Source organism: Patella vulgata, chromosome 4, assembly GCF_932274485.2.
Source record: "Patella vulgata chromosome 4, xgPatVulg1.2, whole genome shotgun sequence".
Taxonomy (NCBI): domain Eukaryota; kingdom Metazoa; phylum Mollusca; class Gastropoda; family Patellidae; genus Patella; species Patella vulgata.
Window position 1 is genome coordinate 21644584 of NC_065882.2, and position 23610 is coordinate 21668193.

General features: G+C 32.1%; 1 protein-coding gene across 5 annotated transcripts in view; it reads left to right on the forward strand.

Annotated features, from left to right (window-relative positions):
- LOC126817542 (oncostatin-M-specific receptor subunit beta) overlaps positions 1-23610 on the forward strand; it is a 59481-nt gene that overhangs the window by 24482 nt on the left and 11389 nt on the right. For 2 of the 5 annotated variants that reach the window (XM_050544597.2, XM_050544601.2), the window contains exons 1-4: positions 5134-5740; positions 20733-20872; positions 21300-21593; positions 22537-22666. In XM_050544597.2, the coding sequence (XP_050400554.2) occupies positions 20776-20872; positions 21300-21593; positions 22537-22666 (521 nt within the window). In that variant the 5' untranslated portion in view covers positions 5134-5740; positions 20733-20775. Of the gene's footprint in view, positions 1-5133; positions 5741-20732; positions 20873-21299; positions 21594-22536; positions 22667-23610 lie in introns of those variants that run through there. The other 3 variants (XM_050544599.2, XM_050544600.2, XM_050544598.2) reach the window with 2 other exon arrangements.

A 23610-nucleotide genomic window follows, 5' to 3' on the forward strand; every position in this document is an offset into this window, starting at 1 on the left:
CCCTGGTTGATAAAGATGTCACAACACCCACCCACCCATTAGTCAACAGAATAGATCTTGATATACTTTGTGCCAAATGTCAGAATATTATATATGACCGAAAATTTGAAATGTCAGGCAGAATGTTCATCCTGCCTGACATGGTGTCAGACACACATTTGAAAGTTATGTCCAGGCCTGCATACAACACAAAATACAGAGAGACAATATACTATATTTTTAAATGGCTCCGACAGAATATCGGGGATATAGATAAGGGCAGAGTTAATACCATGTTGTATTTTAAAATGACAGGATAATTATTATTTCTCCGAGAGAGTAATATTTTGAACAAGAAATTAAAAAGTGGTATTTGTCATCAGCTTGGGACATTGTATAGTGGACACATTTTTGTGGGTGGTAAAAATGTTTGTATCTGCCCATCTCAATTTTTTAATTGGTGAGTGCTTATTTTTTAATGTAAATTATTGAACCATTATTTGATGCACTTGCATATGGTTACGCAGTGAAATTATCTTCCTATGTGATTTTGTGAATCTAGATTATCCAAGAGATATAATTGACCACCCTTTAATCAACCAATGTTATGTAAGAAAACAACAGAATAAAGATTCTCTCTGTAATATTAGAATAGTGTAATTGTGCTACATTCTCTATGACCTGACAGTTGCCCATTGAACATAAGGTTTGTTTAATGAAACCTTTTATTGTTGACTCTAATCAACATTTACACCTTCTTCCTCTCACAGAACAATTCATACTTCCTGTTTTAGTCTAACCATTTAGCCATCCATGAGGAAAGAAAACTTTGTATTTCCCCATCAATTGCATTTACAATCAGGAACTTTAAGGAGAGCTTCAGTTTATTGGTCTTGTGAGGAAATTACCCTCTTTCAAGATGGCAGTTGATGACTTTACTGCCATGATTCATGAAGGACATCAAATTCTATTGTTATGGATTTGGTTTTAATGCTATCCCCAAGACGACCTAGTTAATAGCTAATATTGAGAATAAAAGGAGGATAGAAGGATATTGTCTGATATCAATCGCTATTAAAATAAATTTGGGAGAAGACGTTAAATCTCTTGATACAGACCTGCACCAATTGTCTTGGACATCTTCATTTGTAAAATCAAAGGATCAGCACATAGAGGATCATTCTTTCATTTGATGAATTTTATGATTAAAGACCAAACTCAGTGATTAATGAGGTCATTTCTTTCTGTAAAATTACAGTTTATACTATTTCCATATCTGGTTAATTTTATGTTTAATTTTATAACATTTCATATGGTGCTCATTATTACAATATATGGCACTTTACAATTAATATAATATACCATTTATCAAAGACAAATATAATAGTTCTTAAGTGAAAAGTGGCATTTAACCTACCGAGTGGAATATTTTAATAACTTAAAGCTATACATTTGCTGTGTTTATTCCTGCTGTGGTTCTGTTTATCCCGGATCAAACAATCAGGCCTATAACAACTGATGAATTTTATATTAAAAATAATAATTTGATTACCTGAAAGTTTTAAACATTGCATTGTTTGCTAATTAGTAGCTTTTGTTTTTAACAAGTGTCAATCAGAAAATAAGTTTAATAGACAATGCAGTCCAACTGGCCAAGAAAACATAGTCTGATCATTTAAATGTTTATCATTGTTAACATTCACAGTGGATTAATTGTTTACATGCATTAGTGTCAGAACTAAAATAAAAGTTTACTCAATGACAGATATTTACTTTTTACCAACTGGACCATTAAATTAAAGAAAACAAAAACCTAGCCCATTAAAAATTAAATGACATGTTTTGACAGGTTGATCAAATTGATACATTTATTTGTTATTTTTGACTTGTGTCCATCCATGACACAACATCATCTTTTATTTTAGTGGATGAAATATGTTATTTTAAGAGCTAAATTGAAATAGTATTTCATTTTGATAAGATCACACAAATTATAACTGAATGTGCCCTCAGTCTGACTAATATGTGTGTAAAAAATTTAAAACTTATTATTATTAATACTTTAGTAATAAATGATGTAAGTTAGAAAATCCCTAAATATTTCAGTTACAATATCGTATTGCGTACCGGTATTGTGTTCTTATTATTCAAGCATGGTTAAATGGACAATAAACCCCCTCAAAATTTGAAACAGAAAGTGTTTATCTCCTACATTAACCATAATTTTAAAGAATCATGGATAATCCCCCAAACAAAAAATTACAATATCAGTTGTCACACACTCCAAAAGGTTGGTGCAAAAACAGGAGTCCAAATAGATCAGTTTACCAAGGCAGGCATCTGCAGATTTCCTCAAGGTCACGAAATGCAAACAGGGTTAGGCCTTACCCTAACTCACAACCCTCGGCAACAATCACATTCCCTAACCCTGTTTACATCTCATGACCTTGAGGAAATCTACAGGTGGCCTTGGTAAATAGATCTGACCCAAATATTCTTTTAAAACTTTAAATTATTTATTGAAATAGGTGGAAAAAGCATGGAGGGAGGCAGAGTAGGAAGTGAGTCACAGTAAATGTATAAGCAGACAACAATATGCTATAAACTTTGATAATAATTTGAATATAATGTTCATAGGTTTATAAAATATTTTGTCAATGATAAATTGACATCTTAACATTTAAAGCTTGCAATTGAGTTCAGCAGATTATTTTAAAAACTTGCTCTGTAGGTTTTGTTGATAATGATTTGTGGGGGTGTTGTAGGATTTTAATTGTTGTCAAATTTGAAGCTTTCATGTGGTTACAATGTACACAGAATAAAAACTTAATTCCAAATATTCAGTAGTATAAAATTTACAGGATTTTAAAATTAACACATGACACTAAACTTTTCTGTTAACACCATTTCAGTGTGTCAAAGCCTGAATATCAGATATTGATCAAACTGAAATTGAATTAGTTTTCACTTCAAACGTGTTTACCTCTGTGTGTTTCCAAATTTACTTAATTGCTCCCCAAATGTTGTGCCCATTGTAAAGCTGTGTATCCTGTGTCAGATTATTTCATTCTTTATGAATAATAGATGAGACATGTTAGAGAAATGATTGACATGCGCATAATTAATTAGATGTCAAATGATGTTATTTGCATGGGATAGTACATATTTATAATAGTCTTTTGTTATGCAATGTGGAAATCTGCCTCATTTTGTTTTTATGATGGCAACAAGGAAACGTTTATTTAAATCAAAAAGTTGCTGTTGATATCACATTAACCTAAATCATTATATGTTGTATCATACGGCCTGTCATTGAGTCAACTGGCGTGGTTTCGAATCCCCGGTTGTACGTGGCAAGGAGTAGGGTCGCCTGTCCATCCTCGTGGGTTTTTTCCGGGTCCTCCGGTTTCCTCCCACTGCTAAAGACCCCTACGCGCAAGCAAATTAATGAAATAAAATTAACCATATGTTAGTCCCGAAATGACCTAGTTTGTGTCGAGTGGACGTTAAACCCCATTTCTCTCTCTCTCTTTTGGGAGAGGAGAGCAAGGTGTGGAAAAGTATCAACAATTTCAGTGATAAAATCAAAATCTTGCTGGAATGACGTGAGAATTTTTTTTGCATCCTACTTGCAAAACATGTAAAAATTTTCTTAACTATGTAAACTTTTTAAATGGCAAGTGGTATCAGAGGTTAGAAAAAGAGTAAGCATCTGAGAGTTTGTATAAAATGATCCAGTATCTGTAATAATTAAAAGCATAGCCAATTAAGAGTGATATACATTTTGAATACACATTACTCAACTAATTAACTGAATACTTGTCATTAAACTAATTAGCAAGTAGGTGTTAATTAGATTTCATTACAGAGATGGTGTTGAGATTTTGTCTGTTTGGTAATGGCAATGACTTCTGTTACTTAAAAATCCTATATCTAGTATGCAAGGATCTCTTTGGTCGAAGCGGACATTAAATAAAGCTTATTCATACACTTTGAGAGATCATTTTCATTAAAGTTTTCCTTTAACAACAGTAAATACAGTGTTTATTGCAGATTATTTGGGTGCCTCTTAAGTTGCCAAAATAGATTTATAATATTAGGTAGTCCTATTCGTATGATAACTTTTTTCTCTGTTCCCAAAGCTGCATGCAATTGATGTCCCATGTTTCAAATTTGCATATATGAGACATTTCTTTCTTTTCGATTCATTTTATTTTGCACAATTACAGAAGACTATGAATGCGAAACTCATTATATAAGAAAAAAAAATATCCATTATCATTTATTTTATGGCAATTTCTATAACTGAGCTCACAATTGGCGCCATTTTAGCCTGTTTTAATCTTCTGTTGTGTCTTTTAGAAAGGTTACATTTATCTGTGATAATTATTGCCTTTGGGGACTTTGTTGGCATTTTGCATCGATTCGGCGTTAACATCCATAAAATGTCTTTCTGGAATTCCTATGTTAGTTTAGTTGGAACAAAGTAGATTTACATATCTGTCATGCCCAAAACAGACAATGACATGGCTGTGCCAGTACACTTGAATAATACTAATAACAAGAAATAGCCAGTTGTGCAAAATGTGTGAAATCTAAAACTAAAATCTCATAAAATTTGTAGGACTGTTATGGGTTTTTGATATGCTGCAAAATTTGTCAAGATAGAATAAATATATTTTATTAGCAAGGGTTGTCATTCCACATGGAATATGTTTACTGTTGAATATACTGAAGACAAACTGTGATATATAAAGATAAATAACTTTGCACTAGCTTGTTTGTTAACTTGATCATTTGGGATTATTCCCTTCTATTTTAGCATTGTTTGTTTACTTCATTACTTCATTTAGTCGCTGATGCATAATTTTCAGACCGACCACCTATTTTTTTTTTTAGAAAAGACCCCCCCCCCTTCCCCCACGTTTAAACCCCTGGTAATATATTATCCAATCAATTGATTGTATGGTACTAATCATAGACCAGATCACACTCATAAATAAAACAAACATTTCTTATATTATGAACCAAACTAAATGATTAATAAACATTGTCCCTATGAGATAGGAGCATTGAGTAAACTTTGCCCTTCATAGTCTATGTTGACTTTGTTGACAACTTCCACTTTTAAATTCTGGCTGGTGGACTGAATGTTGGGGGAATTGTGTGCTTGTGTTAATCAAATATTTGATCCAATTAAATTCCCTGCCTCTCACTTGACTGCCAGAGCTGTGAATCAGATGGTTATCAGGTATTGGCCTTGGATACAAACCAGTTGGGTGTATTGTTGTAAAAGTGTACTGGTATTGAGGACTACTGAGCTGTGACTGTACTGGTAATAGTCAGTTGTCTCTTGGCCTTTGCTCAAGCTAGGTAGTTTCTCAAGTGTATTTGTATTTCTGTGGTGAGGCCTGTCCTTAACTTGAAGTTATCTTGTCAAAAGCTAGGTATAATATTACTTATCTTGATCAGTTGTTTGAACTTTCACTAAGTACATCATTGGAAGGATATCTACCTGTCATCTATATTTTCTGCTTTATGCAAAGTTGAACAGAGGAATGTGTACAACTTTTATTGGACAGTTCATGTGTGTTAAAATACTATCACTGAACTGAGTTTGTTGTTGTGTGCTATAGGGTGTGACATTCTCTGTATAAAGGATTTATTTTAAACCAGTCTGATATGGATATTCTATACTGTGAAACACTGGATTAAAGTTTATTATTAGAGAAAAGTTATTTTACAAATCTAACTAGGAAAGGTAAATATTTCTATCAAAAGATTGTTATATTTTTCATGTAGAGAGTGAGGAGGCAAAAGAAGAAATCTCAAATTTTGGGCGATCGTTTGACAAATTCAGATAAAAGTGGTTGTGATATTCCAGTTTTCATAAATAATCGACATAGTATATGAAAATAATATTGAAAGCATGAGCTTCGTTTTTAGGCAACCCAATTCAAAATACAAGTTAACTATTCCTCTTGCACACTTATTTTATTCACATAATTTTAAACTTTATTTTTGACCTGTTTTTATTTTTGTCAAAATAGCAGATAATTCAAATAATTAATAACCAGTATAGATTCTTGCAAACTGTGCCTAAATATTATGAAATCAATTTTATTTATCATTTTCTTTTGGAAAATTCCCACAAGACTATGCAAGTACAAGATTGTGATTTTCTTGGTATATTTGTGGTAAATATAATAGCTACATGTACACTATCAGATGTTTGTTATTCGTATCTCAGGTGTAAAGTATCAGGTTGTCGTTAATTTACATCAACTATATGAACACTATCTGACACACCTGTCATATGCGTCCCTGGTGATATCTACCTGCCGTCAAGCGGTAGCTTTAAACACATAATTGTAAGAACATCTGCTGACGGATAATGAATTAAGCAGTTGATCAAATTTTGCTATCCAAATGAAATTAATGACAATATTAGTCAATTATATTTCCAAACACAAATGAGCTTTTATTTTAAGCCATTTTAAAGACGATAGTATTAAATTATATGTATTTAGATTTATCAGGTTACTCGATATATCCCATCTTGAGGTCTTAAATTATGGATCTGTATTATGTTAGATCAACTTGTAGAGCAGACACCTAAAACGTTGTCAAGATATTTGGTTGATTTATGTATAAAATTAGACATGGTTTGAATAATGATACATGAATCTTTTTTTATATTTATAAATTGAATTGAAAGTATTGTACATGTAGGTTAAAAGTCCATGTGATTCTATAGACGTTAGATTTATTAGACAACAAGTTTTTATTTCTGTTTTCAGGAAATAAATGAAATATTTCGGAACATTTTCTATTTGTGTAATCTGTATATTGCACAAACACTTTATTTTTCGTCCCTGACCTGGATAACTAACTATATATTAGTAGTGATTAGCTAATCTTTTACAAAATATCTGTATCCTGTTGATAATCGCAACTTAAACTTCAGAGATGTCTGAAGATTATAGCTTTCTTTCCATCATATGTGGAAAATTGCTGTATATCGTTAGAATTTTAGTGAAAATTCTATTGCTGCGCTTTGTGAGGCTATGAAGGCTGGAAGCAGTTAAGCTGTTAAATCTAATGACATGCCCCAGTCCATAGAACTTTATCGAAGTAATCCTTCAATGTGTATTTAGCCAGAGGACAAAATGATTATTTATACATGATGTACCATGCCTGAAAATAAAATCAAATGTTTTATTAAACTCAAGGTTATTTTTCTGATGGATCGTATGCCCGATCAGCCATAAAATCATAGGCTTGAAATAATAAACCCTTATGTTACATATTTAAAGCTTAACTATTGTATTTAGTTTTTTTCCCATACACATAGTTCAGAGCCATGGTGGCTCACTTAGTAAGATGCCTGTAGGTCCCGTTTTCGATCCAGGTGTTGGCCGAGAAAGTTCATTGGGATTTTCTGGTGTAGTTTCCCCTTGTCAGTGGTGCAGGACAGAGGACCAGGCAAGAGACAACATATAGTCATTCGGATGGGATGGAAACTTGTGCACATTGCCGCTATCCGGGCAAAATTTCCCTCATAGCACTCCGTCAGAGCAGAACAATAGAATATAAAACCCTGTTTCATGTCATTTCTTTTATATACAAGCCTTGCTCACCTGATAGGACACAAGGAATATGCAATTATTCGTCCTGCCATAAGTTGCAAGTTTATTATGTAAAGTGTCATAAAACCTCAGACGGTACAATCAGAGTATTTTTTTATTACCATATTTCATGAAAAGAGCTAAAATAAGTTTATTTGGCCTGGTTCTGTCTGTTAATCTGTCTTTCTTTTCTTAAATCTCATTGTCGGAAATATTAAGTGAGAAATCATAGCTATGCCACGGACGGGACACCAACACGACAATATAAAACAAACATATTTTCTTATGGAATGCCAAAAATATTAAGATTTAAGAAGACATTATTTATATCTAATCCTTGACTTTACTGGTATAACCTATTATTTTTGAAAATCTCTTCAACCAACCGAGTATTATAACCACAAGTGTCGCAGCCTTTGTTTACTACTCTTTTTTGCAGAGAGACACCTGATATGTAATTTGCATGATATTTTTTTGCGGAGAGACACCTAATTTGCATGATTTTGTTTATGTTTTGTATTTTCAAATAACATGTACCGTGTATGTGGGTTCTACTCCATCTGGTTATGTGAGTGCTCCTGAATTTGTGCCCGTCCATAATTTTTGTATCTATAATATTATATTTTGTATATTTTATTTTTTTCTCAAAGGACGTTTCGATGCAATAAAATTTTACTCTATTCTATTCTATATATCATATAAAAAAAAGAATGTTAGGAACTGTTTTAATGTGACATGCAACAAATTGCATTTTTAGTCAACTTTGCTGGGGTTTTCTCTGAAAAATCACTAGAAAATGTCCAAAATAAGTTTTACTTGTTACAGTCGTCAAAACTTTCCATTGCATCCCACCCTTCTTTCAAAAACTGCTCCTCTTATGTTTGATTATGCAAACATGATTGTGCGATAAGTCATATTCCTGTATTTCTGAAATAATCGTAAGAAGTATTTATAAACATTTTTTCGTTGGTTACATCTCTCATCTTTTGAATTTTGATTGATACTGATGGAAGAAATGTGAATCTGTGGTTGTCAGATGGACATTAATGTACTACACCATCATTGATAGATGACATATGGTTTTTAATGAAAACATGCAACCAAGGCCAAACTAAGGTCACCAACTTCCAAATGGCTGAACTTCTAACATCTGAACATCATTTGTCTTGTAAATATTTCATGCTGTATCAGGTGAAACAAATGAAGATCTTTGCTCTGTAAAACACTGTCTGGACCAACTTATTTCTAGATTGTGTACTCTTCATGGGCTAAAATAAATATTGTTGTGATTTAGAAGCCCTTTAAAGCTGATCAAAAGAGACACATTGTCGACAGTTTTAGAATCATTTCCTTGTTTATCAGTTTTGTTTAAAAGATAGCCATTTTTTTTGTCGGAAAGAAGATTTAAACTGATTCAAAATATTACCATAATGTCATTATTCTAAAATCCACAGTGACTTTTCCTGTCAATTATTGTTTCTTTAAAAGAATATAGGCCTTTGAAAACAAACAGGCATTGTACAAATGCACGACCTTTCAGTAAAGATGTTTAAAGGGTGTTTATTGTAGATTTATACTTCCAAATGACACATTATTATTATTACTCTGCATAAAATAGCTCATTGTGTGCATTAAAAAATCACATCAAAAGTATTGGCTTTAACAAGTTTGTTGAATGAAGTATCCTGTTTTGTACTGAAGGCTTAATTTAAAGCCCCAACATGCCAGAATAAAAATTTAGACCATAAACACACTCACAAGTAGATCCTACTTCGGTTTAAAATTGTTTTGGTTCAAAAAGTTACAGTCATTTCAAGTTTACATTGTTTAATATTAATTTCACATGACTATCTTATGTGTCGAAGACAAATAATGTAATAGAAATTCAGCTACCCTTTTCTTACAAGCTAACCTAATCCCATTCTTTAAGATGGTAGTTATACTTGGTTTGTTATCATTCGTCACACCTCAGCAGACTCCAGTACCCTACATCTAGCCTTAGCTGTATGACGAATTCCGTCATATTGGAACTACTTTCAAGTTCCTGGATTAAAAATGGCAGTGCCCATTGGATTAACATTGGCGGTGTCTGTGAAGTGTGTTTTATCTCAAGAAACTGCATGTTGTTTGTAAATGCTTACATTGCTTGACTAAATTAAAAGCTAGAAAGGGAACAGGAGTCTGCCAATTTTTGCCTAATGTCTTCGAACGACACACTTGAGAACTTCTTTCTAACAGCGGCAAGTTTTCCTAATAGTAAACCGGCAGCCGCATCATAATTGTACGGGTATAGCTACATATCACATACCGTCATTCAGCCGAGGCTAGATGTAGGGTACCGGAGTCTGCCAAGGTTTGCTGAATGGTTTTGTTATATGTAGGGCCTACTTTTAAAATTGCTAAATACATGTACCAAAAGTTCCAGTACAGATTTTTGACTTTGAAATATTTGTGAATGATTTTGCTTATTGTACCCTCAGAACTGTTAAAAATAGGATACAGTAATCAAACTTGTAGTTTTAATTGTCAGGTTTTGATGATCAATTAATTTTTATAGCCTAGCATTTAATGTGTTCTATGTTGTCATCGCCCTTGTGCACATTTAATGTGGTCTATGATGTTACCAGATATGTCATCACCCTTATACTCATTTAATGTCATTGCCCTTGTACACATTTAATTTGGTCTATGTTGTCATCGCCCTTGTACACTAGACCCACCCATCTGTCTGTCATCACTTGCATGTATCAGTACTCACTCCACAGAGTTGTTTTTAAGCAATTTAAATCCAATTTCAGGAACATAAGTATTGAAATATAGATGATCCATATCCATTTTTCATTTTTGTTTTTGCAAAAGTACAACCAAAGTTATAAATATTACTTTGTACTGACTCAATTGAGTCCATCTTGACGTATTTTGACAAAAGTTGAATCATGATCATTATTTACAGTACAGTACAGACCTGTTATCCCAAGATCTTGTGTATACTGAACAGAAAAATAAACAGGGAAAAAAATTATGAAATTAAGAGGTATATTATTACAACTTTGACCATGAAACTTGTGGTGGGTTAGGGGCGGATCCAGAAATTTTTGTGCAGGATGGGGTTTGCCAGGTTCCTGTTAGGGAAATTTGACAGGTGATAATGCATGATGCCATCATCGTCTCCAAATTAAGTAGGCATACATACACACTGAGCTTTTTAAAGAGAGAAATCGAACATCTTGTTTGACGTCAATTTTTATTATGAATTAATAGGATCACATTGTGATTCAATTTGATTAATGCAAAGCATTAATTGTGATATCACATTGTGTGGGGGTTTGGATCCCCCCCAAACACCCCCCTTCTGAATCCACCCCTATGGAGGTCTGTTCATAATGTAAATTTGGGGCTAATGGAGATGAATAATAATGTCTCTTTCACTTTGGTTTGCTTTGATGATCAGGTCATGTTGATCTAAAAAGGTATTTGATTATCATTAATCACTGTTGAAAAATGGCAGAATATTTAGATCATGCTATTTGTCACGAAGACATATAAATCTAAATACTGTTCAAGGGCAGCTATTGTTAAGAAAGTTTGCACATTTTCTAGGCTTGAGTGAGAATATAATTGTATGGACTCGATGCAAATACAAGTAACATGACTGTCATTGTACCAGTTGGTATTACATGTGTTAAACATAGAACAGTGTATATATAAAGAGACCATTTTAAAAACATCTACTCTTAAATATGTGCAAAATAACCCCAAATTTCAAGTCTAAATTTACCGACAAACTCTGTTATCAAACACTGTAAAGTAAATATACATTATATTTGTCTTGAGTCATAACATTTAAGTAAACAAGGAACTGTCCCTGATTTAACAGGGTATGTATGGTTGATAATATGATCAGCCAGAGCTGGAGATACCTAAAGTTTTGGGACCCTCATAAATTTGCGAAATTATCTTCAATTTATGCATTCTATTGCTTTCTGAGGATTTAAACTTTTTGTTTAACAATTTTATTCTCATTGATTTCCAAAGGGCATAGTCTGCGAATGACAGATACAGATGTTAATATGGATTAAATTGAATGTTGCAAATGCAGAAGACCACAAAGATGGAAAATGCATGTCAAAGAAGATAGAAATGTTAAACCTTATAAAACAGAAAAATAATCCTTTATTATGAGCTCAGTCGAACATTTGGATTTAGATACATGTAATTCTTTAAACCGTTATTGTGCATTTTGATTAATATATTTATATTCTTTTCATCTTCACACAATATTTTTTTACAACAGGCCAAAAAAGCAGGAACTGGGCCCCAAGCTCTACCGGTACTGATCTTCTTGTTCTTGGGGGCAGCGCTCTTTGATACAAACCTAAGGCTCTGCCCACGGAAGTATGATCGACATGAAACTTGGCATGCTTGTTCCTTGGACAATTGCACATCAATTGACAGACTTTGATTTTTGATATGACATCACAACCGAGATCATGCCATTCTCAGTTTCTGGTCCATATAGTACTATCGTACAGGTATCTTGATATTGATATTATACTGCAACATGTCAAGCTAAAACTAATTTTAAAAAAGTTTCACAAGTCATTTTCAAGATAAAATCTAATTTCGTTGGTATAGTGTCTAGCTTGAAAAGAACTTGTGAAATCTTGTTAACATACCGGTAATAAACATAGTGTTTATATCCATACCATGTGTATAGTATTATAATTTGAATCAGTTGCTAAATATCTCTCAAGGATGATTTACTGTAGTTGATGATTTCAATGATATATGAGATGGGACGTGTTATATATGATATTATGTAATATATTTATGGTATTAACATAATGTATTATATAAATTAACTATAATATTAATGTAGATTTTATAATACTAACAGTAGTTATGACTATTATATTATGTCATATAAGTGGTGTATATTATTTATAAAACAGACAGTATACATTATACATCACATTACAAATAAATATAGACAAATCCATAGGGGTTTTAAGAGTCTGGAACAAACACAACATTACTGACAGACAGATTTTGAAGCATAAACAAATTTGACTGGTTTGCAAAAAAAACATCAACATTTTTTACAGGCCCACATTGAAATGTGATTGCATATGGTAGTCATCCCAGTCTGTCCATTTGTCGGTCTGTCGGTCCGTTGGTAGGTAGTACACAATTATTGTTTGTGGACAGGTCAGAGGCTAAAGGTTAATATCTGATTAATGCACAGTATTTATGGTCATTATAAGAAGAAGTCTATTCATTTTCAATGATTTCCGATAACTGTGAAAATGATTAAACTAAGGAACACATAATTATTTGCAAATTATTGTCCTTCCACAGTGATCACATCACAGAGCCATATATAGTGTGACCTTAACAATTCCGTAATCTTTTTTATACGCCCATCTTGAAATGTGGTTGTATATTGTCGTCGCCCCCGCCCCGTCTGTCGGTTCGTCGTCCTTCTGTCGGTCCTGTGTCCACAATTGCTTGTGGACGCTCTAGAGGCTAAAGTTAATCTCCGATTGACTTTAAATTTATACACAATGTTTAAGGTCATGAGACGAAGAAGACTATTGATTTTCACCAATTTCTAGTAATTACTGCCAGACTTATGGCCCTTGACCACTTTGAAAAATCTTGTGGACCCTTTAGAGGCTAAAGTTAATATCCGATTGACTTTAAATTTATACACAGAGTTTAAGGTCAGCAGACGAAGAATCCTAGTGATTTTCAAAGATTTCCGATAGTTACTGCCAGAGTTATAGGCTTTGATCACTTTGAAAAATCTTGTTGTTGCTTTAGAGACCATAGTTATCATCTGGTTGATTTTATATTTATACGCCGTGTTTACGTCTATACATGTATATAATTGTTTCGATTGACTTCAGATTGACACACAGAGTTTGAGGTTTTGAGACAAACAAGTATATTGATTTTCAATGATTTTTGATAAATTGAACAGCTAAATCCATGATATTAAATGTTCTGTATACTAAATGTTAGCATGTGCCAAACAAATTCTTATGATTTTCTGATAATTACTTAATGAGTATGAGTTGTTACTCTTAATCAGATTTTAGTGTATTATAAATGTTTCATTACTGATAAAAGTACAAATATGGGACAACTCTTGTTGACTGCCCGGACAATTCCTCACATTGTTCAAAGACTACTTTGTCAGACTACTGACAAGATGAAGACTGATTTTGAATTGCATGAATAAGAAATTAGTTTGTTTTTGAGAGTCTGTCATACCAAATGATTTATTTCATAAATGATGAAAATTTTAAGTTTGTACAGTATGGTTATAATTACACAGTGATAACAGTTTTATTGTTTTCCGATATAGTCATGGAAACTAATCTGAACAAATGCATTAATATTTTTAAGATAATGTTTTATTATTTGTAATATTATCCAGGAAGACTAATTTAGATTAGCTGCAATTATTATAATACGGTAGTAATTTTAGTACCATAAATATGCAAACTGGAAAATTTTTGATATAATTCTTTTAAAAATAATAGCGTGTCATGACTATAATTATGTTTCGCGATACTTGACTAATATTAATATTCTGTTAAAAAGTGCAAAAATAAACCGTCTAAAAATTTGTTCCATTCTGTTCAGTATTTACATAGATGTTTTAAATCGACATTCTCTGCAATTGGCCGATTTTTAATCAAATTGACACCAAACTGGAAGATTATCTACTGTTCATATTTTCACTTTGTTTCCTTAATTAAATGAGGAATAATCACTTTGATTCCATTTAATGCGGATTAAACAGTGAAAAATTTGACGTGCAGCAGCTATAATGTAATAAATTTACTGATATTAATACATATATCTTATAGAGAATATAAATATTTTGGATGCAGCGTGTCAATTTTGTTAAAACTATTAAAATAAAATATTATTCAATACATTTTTTTTTAGGGGTGGGGGGATCTGTAGGTTCTGTTAGAGATTAAAAATAAAATAGTGTTGTTTGAATTTGCTCGGCACACATGCATGTGATGATAATACTAATTATTTATATTTATCTTTTAAAAAAAAGGTACATGACAGCGATAATAGAAGGCTATATGGTTTTTTTTATTTGTATAATATCATATAAAACAATGAAATAAAGCCTGCAGGGTGTCTTGTATTAAGTAACCCACTTCTTTTTATACTGTTGCGGAAATACATGTATGTATGCCACAATTACATCACTTTCGTAGTTTATGTGAGTGCATTTATTATGTTTTTATGTCCATCATTGTACATGCAAAACATTGCTTGTCACATCTTTTTCTTTGGATGGTTTATACACAAACTTGGAGTATAATTACTAACTTTCCCAGGAAGTCATATACTTGAGGGGTGGATTGGGAGAGTACATGTATGTTATATGTGTGAATTATTTGTGAATCAGAAATCATAACTTTGATTCCAGACTTGTACATAACTAGTGGTAGGATTCGAGTGGATGTTAAACTCTATTTCACACTATCATTGATACCCCCACCATACCTCTATTTTATGACGTAATCTGTTGATGATATGAAATCAGTAACATAATAGATACACCACTAATGCCATGGTGTCACCATATGTCACATATTAACATACTTAAATGTCAGGATGGGATAAAGAGGGATAGAGCTAATGGTATTAATAATGTCATCTTTTTACTGTTATAACATGACGTCACCTTTAACTTGTGGAACTAAACATCCAGGCACCTTTAACATTTAATGTGTTTTTGGTTTTGTAACATGAATTCAATATAAAAAATGGGCTAATGTTTGTTCCTTATTAAATATACAAAGCCAAATACAAATTTGCACAAGATGTATCCTAATAGTTATTGTTGTATTGGTTTTCTTGAAGAAGTCGAAATAAGATACTTTGCAAAACCATATAATATCACAGTACAACCACATTCTACAAGCCCCATGTTCTGTGCACGATTGGCAGTGCCTCTGTGGTCGTCTGATGAGAGGACATTCTTCTGTTGAGAATAACGGTAATTATATAAGCAAACTTGACTTAATATCTGAAAAGAATATACAACTGTATTTGCAAAATGTATCAAAATATCTTTTTAGTTGCTCGAGGTGTACAAAGAAAACTTTCTTTGAATTCTATCTTCTTCTGATGTTCCACATGTGATCGCCAGATCATGCACAGAACAAAAACAGAATTAAAAACATATTTCCAAGTGTTAAAAGTTTTCAGCACATTAAATCAAAAAGGAAAGTAAAATTAGTAAACAAGCCGATTTGAAACAAAAATTTAATTGTATAGAGCTTTTCCCTGTCACTAATCAAAATAAAAATCAAGTAGTTTGGTTTGACCATGAAAGGGGTTCATAGTTTGACCAAAATTAGAGAGATTTTAGCTCCTTTATATTTAGTTACTTTAGTAAGAACAACAAAATTTGACGTTCAAATGGTGACATTTTAAGTAAAAAAAAAAAGAAGTTATTATGACTGATAAATTTTATTGATGTATGTCGTAGTTCTGATGCATATATTTGTCAATACGGTGATAAAGTGCCGATGATAAATATAGGCTTACTCCCAGGTCAGGTCAATATATATACAGTAATATACACGTTTTATTCAGTGAAACTGTACATTTATATATAAATGAATCAATGTACTGTAGATATGTCTTATTAATAGATCTCACAACCAATCCATTCAGGTGAATATTTTGATACATGTAATTGTCCAGAAAAGTATATATAACTTTGATTAAATGGGATTAATCCATTTTATATTCAAGTTTATGAATAGAGTAATATTTAGGTCATTTTCACATTTAAAACTTCTTTCTTAGAATTGTCAATTACAATTCTATGAAAATCAACAATCTTTTATCAGTTAGAGCATGTATTGTAAAGATTAGTATTAACTTTATTATCTACTATAGGAATATACATACTGGTAATAATGGTTATTTATCTACGTCATAGATATGGTACTTATATAACATTGTGGTATTTGTCATATATGAAGTTAGCTACAGAAATATTTTACACCACCCACACACCACACACAAATGGAAATTTCAACCAGTTTATAGAGATTATGATATCACAATCAACAGTAATGTACATTTTGAAATGAAGCTTAAGTTATGAATTTAAGTTATATGCTTTGTTAGTAACAAACTATATAAAGATAGGTTACCAGGCAACAAAACATACCCAGCAGCTTTGTCATCTGAGCAGTCCACAAAGGTTTTCTCATTTTCACTCTTTTAAATTGTAGGTAATGGGAGCATTAAAAGACTTTATAAACCTGTAACGGTAAATCTCTTTGATCTTTGAGGTATGCCCAGAATAACTTGCGGTCTGAAAGTAGGAGGCGGCTTTGGATATATACAGGGAAATTTGGGGTTATTCTTCTGAAAGTTTTTCTTTAAACCTGTAATGGGTTATTCTTCCAGGGTAGTTTTTTTTCCCCATAAGAAAAACCTGATATACGGTTTTCTTACGGGAATTCTGGGATATTCTCATCTTGCGTACATGTAAACAGACGGTTTTTAAGCAAGATAAAGTCCTCGACTTCGGTTATGCTGGGGAAGAAAGTCTTTCTTTCCCCAGCATAACCTCAGTCTCGTGCTTTATCCTACACCTAACATCTAATCAAGGGTAACAATCCATAAAATAATTATCAGAAATAATGATTAAGATTTAAAAGCTTCTATTATTGTGAATAATACTCATGACAAGTCTATATCTTGGAACTTAATGCGATGACAAGTCTATATCTCGTAACATATTGTGAGAGTGCTTCAATTCTTGGATCATGATCATGAGAGATGTTATGAAAACTGTTTCTTTGCGCGAGTCATTATCATGATAACAAAGTGTCTCAAACTCTTGAATCATAATTTAATGGCAAAATGTTTCAATCTCTTGAACGATATTCTCAATTACAAGATCATAACACTGTGTCTGTGCATTGTATAGGTGTAGGGATTTTAGTTTATAATTGTAGGGGGGGGGGGGACGAACCTACCTGGAGCAAAAACAATGAGGTTAGGAAATGTTTTTGTTAACATTGTCTTTTTTGATGAGAGTGATATTTGCCAGTCATATTATTTTGGCGAAGAGTCCAATGGATAGTATTTATATCAAAGTTGGTTTGATGAAGTGTGTTTGTTAAATTAAGAGACATTATTGGACATAAAACTCTATACATGGAGGTCCACATAATTTTAATTATCTTTGATCATAAGTTATGGTATTTGTCTTGTGCACAGTGTCATAAGTATTCAAACATAAAGTCAAGTTTAATATTGCTTACAGGGTTAACCAGTTCTTGTCAGGAGCTACATAAAAAAGTTTTATGTTTTCTTTCTCTATTGGTTACTTTTGTGTTATTTAAACCTTTCATTTGCCATTGGGGAAGTTTAAGCACAAATGGGTGGGGTTAATGTATATTATTCTTCGAATGGCATGAATGGGTAAAATATGCAAAGGCTGTTATGTTTTGAAGAAAGAACTGATTTAAATATAAAATGTGTGACGCAAAACTTAAAAATAAACTCACGATTATTTTGTTCTGTGGAGATTTGACCATTTTTGGAGAAGACATGTCACAGAACCTATTTATTTAACATGTTAGAATAATATTAAACTGAATAAGAATAGTAGGTGCACCCTTTCTTGTTATTTGTCCATAAATAACGGTGTGCCATTTTATGATATGAAAGTGGGCGAACATTGAAATCCTGAAGGATTTGATTTATTTCAGTTCTGATTTAAATGTGCAACATCATTGTGTTTTAGATTCTAAATTTCAAGTGACAAATACCCATGCAACAGTGTCAAAATAAACACAAGCTTGTCATGATATGGTTACTAAGTACATGTAGGTATATTGATGTGTTACAGCTACCTTATATTTTGGTTACTACAATACCTAGATGTGTAGCAGCTAGATTAGAAAGCCATTGCATGTTATATTATGACCATTTATCAAATTTACTTTATGAACTTTATCGTTATCTTATGTCATTATTAAACCATTGTAATAAATTATGTGGGTGATTGACACATAAAGATAATATCCTTTATTTGTCATAACAGTTGAAAAGTTTTAACAATCTTTAGTAAACATCTGCTTTCTCTTTATTTTTTAAAAAAATTAACAGTTTGATATCGAATAGCTTGTTATTATCATTAGAAATTGATTATTTATAAGATTTTGTCAGGCCTTTCTGTGTGCACTCTGTGAAATTAGGTTACTATTAAAGGCTTGAGTTTACTCTGTTCTATTGCGACTTTCTTTTAACTATTTTAGTCTTGAGGCATTATAATGACGTCTGAATATGACAGTGACATATTCATACTGTCATATGACATGTAATTGTATATATTTACCCTATTTTATAATATCCGAAATTCCTAGTTTTAGTTTCAGATATTATGAAATTGAAAGTGTTTCTTGGATATATGATCATTTTTCTGCCAGGAGATTCTTATTTGTGAGGTATCTAGTGGAAAGAAAATGTTTACAAATAAACATTTTATTAAGATAGACTGTTTAGGTAGGGTTTAATTTAAACTTACAAGATGAACACAAGTGTACTATAATAAAAAGGAACAATGCTTGGTTTTGTTAAGATAGACTGTTTAGGTAGGGTTTAATGTAAAGTTTCTAGAATGAACATAAGCTTTATAATGAGATGGAACAACACTTGGTTTTTTGTTTTTGCCAGTTAATTGTTGTAGTTAACTTCTTAAAATGGATGTAATTTACAGTGGAAATAATGATATAAAGCATTGATAGTGTGATTTGAGCTAGATCCTTTTATTTAATGAAAAAGGTAAATTGAGAAAATTTATAATTTTGATCTCACAATGATAGAAGTATTGAAATGTACATGCCTAAAGTGAAGTTGACGATCTTAAACAGATGCGGAGATAAGCCCGCTTAGAAAAAAAACCTTCTCAAAGACAGATAGCTGTCTGGAAATTTTAAATCAGTATGTTTGGGCCCACCTTTGTGTTCAGACAACAAAGTGAAGCTGGCTCGTCTATCTGTTTTAAACCGGCTTAACATCTGCACATGAAAGGCATTAGAATTAAATGTACTGCTTTAATGTAATAGTAGTCTGTACTGCCTATAACCAATGCTCTATCCAGCAAATTGGTTTTCATCCTTTCTGTTTTTGATACTTTTTTTCCTTCAGTGTAATATCCCATGGGTATTTTTGTAGAATTCGTTGATGTGGACTCAGTAAATAAAAACACATATCAAATTGCTTTAACAAGATACATTTTCTGTCAAATCCTTGCTCTATGTAAATAGATTTTATGACAACTTTCACACAACCAGAATGAAGTTCGTGCCAACTCAAGGATAAACTTTCTTGGGTGTAAAATAGATGGATCATGTATTTAATAAATAAAACTGTTGCATTGTGGAGAAAATGTTGGATGTCTTGTGATTAAAGGGCTCTTAACTCGAGTATATTTATCATTTAGTGGTCAGAGTATGTCTATTATTATTCAGTGTCTGGAAAAATTAAAAGATTTGACCATTAAACTTGGAATATAAATAAAGAGAGTAGAAGTTATGATTAGAATTTGAATGTCCTGTTCTCCATAGAAGACCTTCTCTTACCAATTCAAGAAAATGTTTACTGTTATAAAATTAGCATTGTTAGAAAGATTATTATTATCAATAAACGTTTCTATAAAATACAACTGCCACATAAGACGATATTACATTTACATAATAAATAGAGATAACAAAGAGCATTAAAATATATAAATATATCAACACCAAAATATATACCGATCATCTGTGATATCAGTGTTAGTTATTAAAAAAATAATTGAAAACAATTACTTTTTTTTGTTAAAAATCAATTTTATTTCTTTAATAAAAAAGAAATATGTAAAAGAATCCTTCAACATTGCACCAAACAATGAATCATTAGATCATTATTATTTGATGAGTTGTTTCATATGTTTAACACAATTCTTCTGAGAGCTGAACATGACATATTGAAGTTTTATTGATTTATAAGAATGGATTGTATTTGGTTGAAACCTGTAATAATCATTGTTATGTATTTTAATTGTTATTATAGGACGATAATGACAGTAATCAGAGTAATATGAAGATAACGAAACATGGAGAACAGACATTATTTAACAACATCAGTATTTATTTTTCTTTTCTTAATGGTCGTCTCACAGACCCATGGAATGTTGTTAGATGGAAATGGAGGTAAATACATATTGAATTTATTGTACTTGTGGACAATAGGAAAACATAACCTTAATGACAATTTATATGGATTGTCCTCCCCCCCCCCCCCCAAAAAAAATAAATAAATAAATAAAAAAAAAATAAAGAATTAAGCCTTTCAAATAGAAAATGTCTGAATGGAATAAAACAGTATACACAGCACTTTTTTTTTATCATTTCCCCCTATCTCATAAGCTTACACACACATCAACTAAAGAATCTTGCTTTAATTAGAACACATTGATTGTTTAATCTCTTGAGAATTCAGAACTAGGAAACGTTTGACAAAATGTTACAAGCTCTGTTCCTGTTACTATCAGAATTACATCTGTTTGACATTGTAATTCCCAACATGTTCTCAATAAAAAGCTAAGCGTCATTGAATGTGTGTTTTCTTTTATTTCAGTGGTTAAACCAGATGATCCATATGTGTTTTTTGGACATGACCTGATGCTGTGGTGTAATTTGACCAATCCACGTCTACGAGAAAATTCTTCATCAATGTACTTCAAGTTAAATGATGTAACTATTCCACAACGGTACATCAGAATAATCAACACAAAATCTATCAAACTGGTATACCCTATAACTGTTGATAAGTTTGGCTGTTCACAAGATCTGAAACGCTTTAATTTTGTGTGTTTGTTAAATAAGAGTCACAGCCAAGAAGTTTTAGATCATCAATTAGTTCAAGTCAATTGTAAGTCTTGTCTTTTTTACAAACCAGAATCAAATATTCCAGAAACAATAATTAAAACAAATGTTAAGATTAACCAGTTGGAAAATGTATAGATCATGTCAACAGCTCAAATAATTATAGGAATTTGGTGGTTGATATTTCTAAAAGTTTTCTGGTTTCCTCCCACTGCTAAAGACCCCTACGCGCAAGCGAATTATTGAAATAAAATTGAACCATATGTTAGTCCCGAAATGACCTAGTTTGTGTCGAGTGGACATTACCCCCCCCCCTCTCTCTCTCTTTCTCTCTCTCTCTCTCTCTATAAAAGTTTATGATAAAAATCTATTACCCCTGTCTGAAAAAAGGCTAGGTTTCCCAGCTTATTTGTGTAGGTTTACTCATAAAATGACATAGCTCTATTGATTAAATGCCATTCTTTTTTATATGCCGACATTTAAACTTTCATCCAACATCCACAGTTTCTGGTGTGGACACCCTAGAGGCCACTGATGCTATTTTGCCCGTATATTCCGGACATGTATATTCCGAATATTTCCAATCGGACATCAACATATGGTGAATAATATTCAAAATTCCAAAATTAATTGACTGTACTGGGTGTACAACTACTATCATTGATAAAAGGGAGGATTGATTAAGTACTTAAGGGATCAACGTATTAATCATATTATATGAAAGTTACTATCTGATTGACTCGGAATTTAAACAGAAGCTTGTTGATTTAATTCCAGAGTTATTGCCCTTTGTTATCCTAAACGATTTTATACAGGACACAGTTCTGTGGAATATAATTACTGTTTATTACTATTCAACTTTTTGACTAGGATTCTCCAGTGTGTATGTTTGGTTATTAAAAGGTATATATGCCTTATCATATTCTTATAAAAGGTTAATCTTTAACTCAAGGTTTTTAATTGTGTAAATATGTTTCATTTGATTTCAGATGAACCTAAACCTGTTACTGATTTTACTTGCCGTGTATATGACTGGGAGAATATGACATGCACATGGAATTTATCAACACCCTACTGTAACTATGATGATATTGATGTATCTTTAGTCTGGTCTGTAGAGTAAGTAATACATTAGTCAGTTTTAGCCATTGAAATCTGATCACCTATTGTCATGATCAAGGCTTGAGGATGCTCTAGAGGGTTAGATTGGGTATCATTATTTTAGTGAAATGGGAAAACTCAATATCTTTTAATTTTTGAAGTACAGATGTATTCCCAGTGATTGTTAGAATTTTAAAATAATATACAATTTATATTGGAAAAATATTTGAAAGAACATAACAATCTGTAACTTGTCTACAGTCAAAGTTTTCAAAAGAGGATTTCCACAGAGATAAGTACTTGGCCCAATTTTATTCAACCTATCCAGGATACCACCAACACCAATATGTCAATGATAATCAACACTACACTGCTTACTCTGTCAACTACCTTTAGAGGCTTAGTGAATGGCTACCAACTTACTCTTGAATGATGGCAAGACAGAGTTGATTTCATCTGTCCACATGCAAGAGTAAACAGCTCCAGACAGAACAGTCCTTTAACATTGGAGAATCTACAATAAAATCATCTCCTGCTGCATCCCCTTCCTTATCTTAACATATCAGCAGCAGCAAAGCTTGTAAAATCCATCCAAAACTCAGCTTGCCGCATTATCTTCAGGATTTGCAAATTGGATTCCTATAAAATTAAGAACTGAGTACAAAACTCCCAAACTCTTCAGTACAGTTACAAATGTTTCTACAACATTCAGAACTTTAATGACTCAAAACTATATACACGTACTATATAAACATATCATATAATTCAGCTGCGTTGTGGAACTACCTACTGGTATTATTATGGTACATCAGCTAAAGTCTCACAGTTCTCACACATGCACTGAACAGACTTTAGTTTGAAATGTTGTGCTAGGTGAATGCTGGAATTATTATCATCATTATGGGGTCCTTCTTCATTAACCCAGTCGGAGCAGAAGAGTAGAAGTTAAACCCCATTTCATT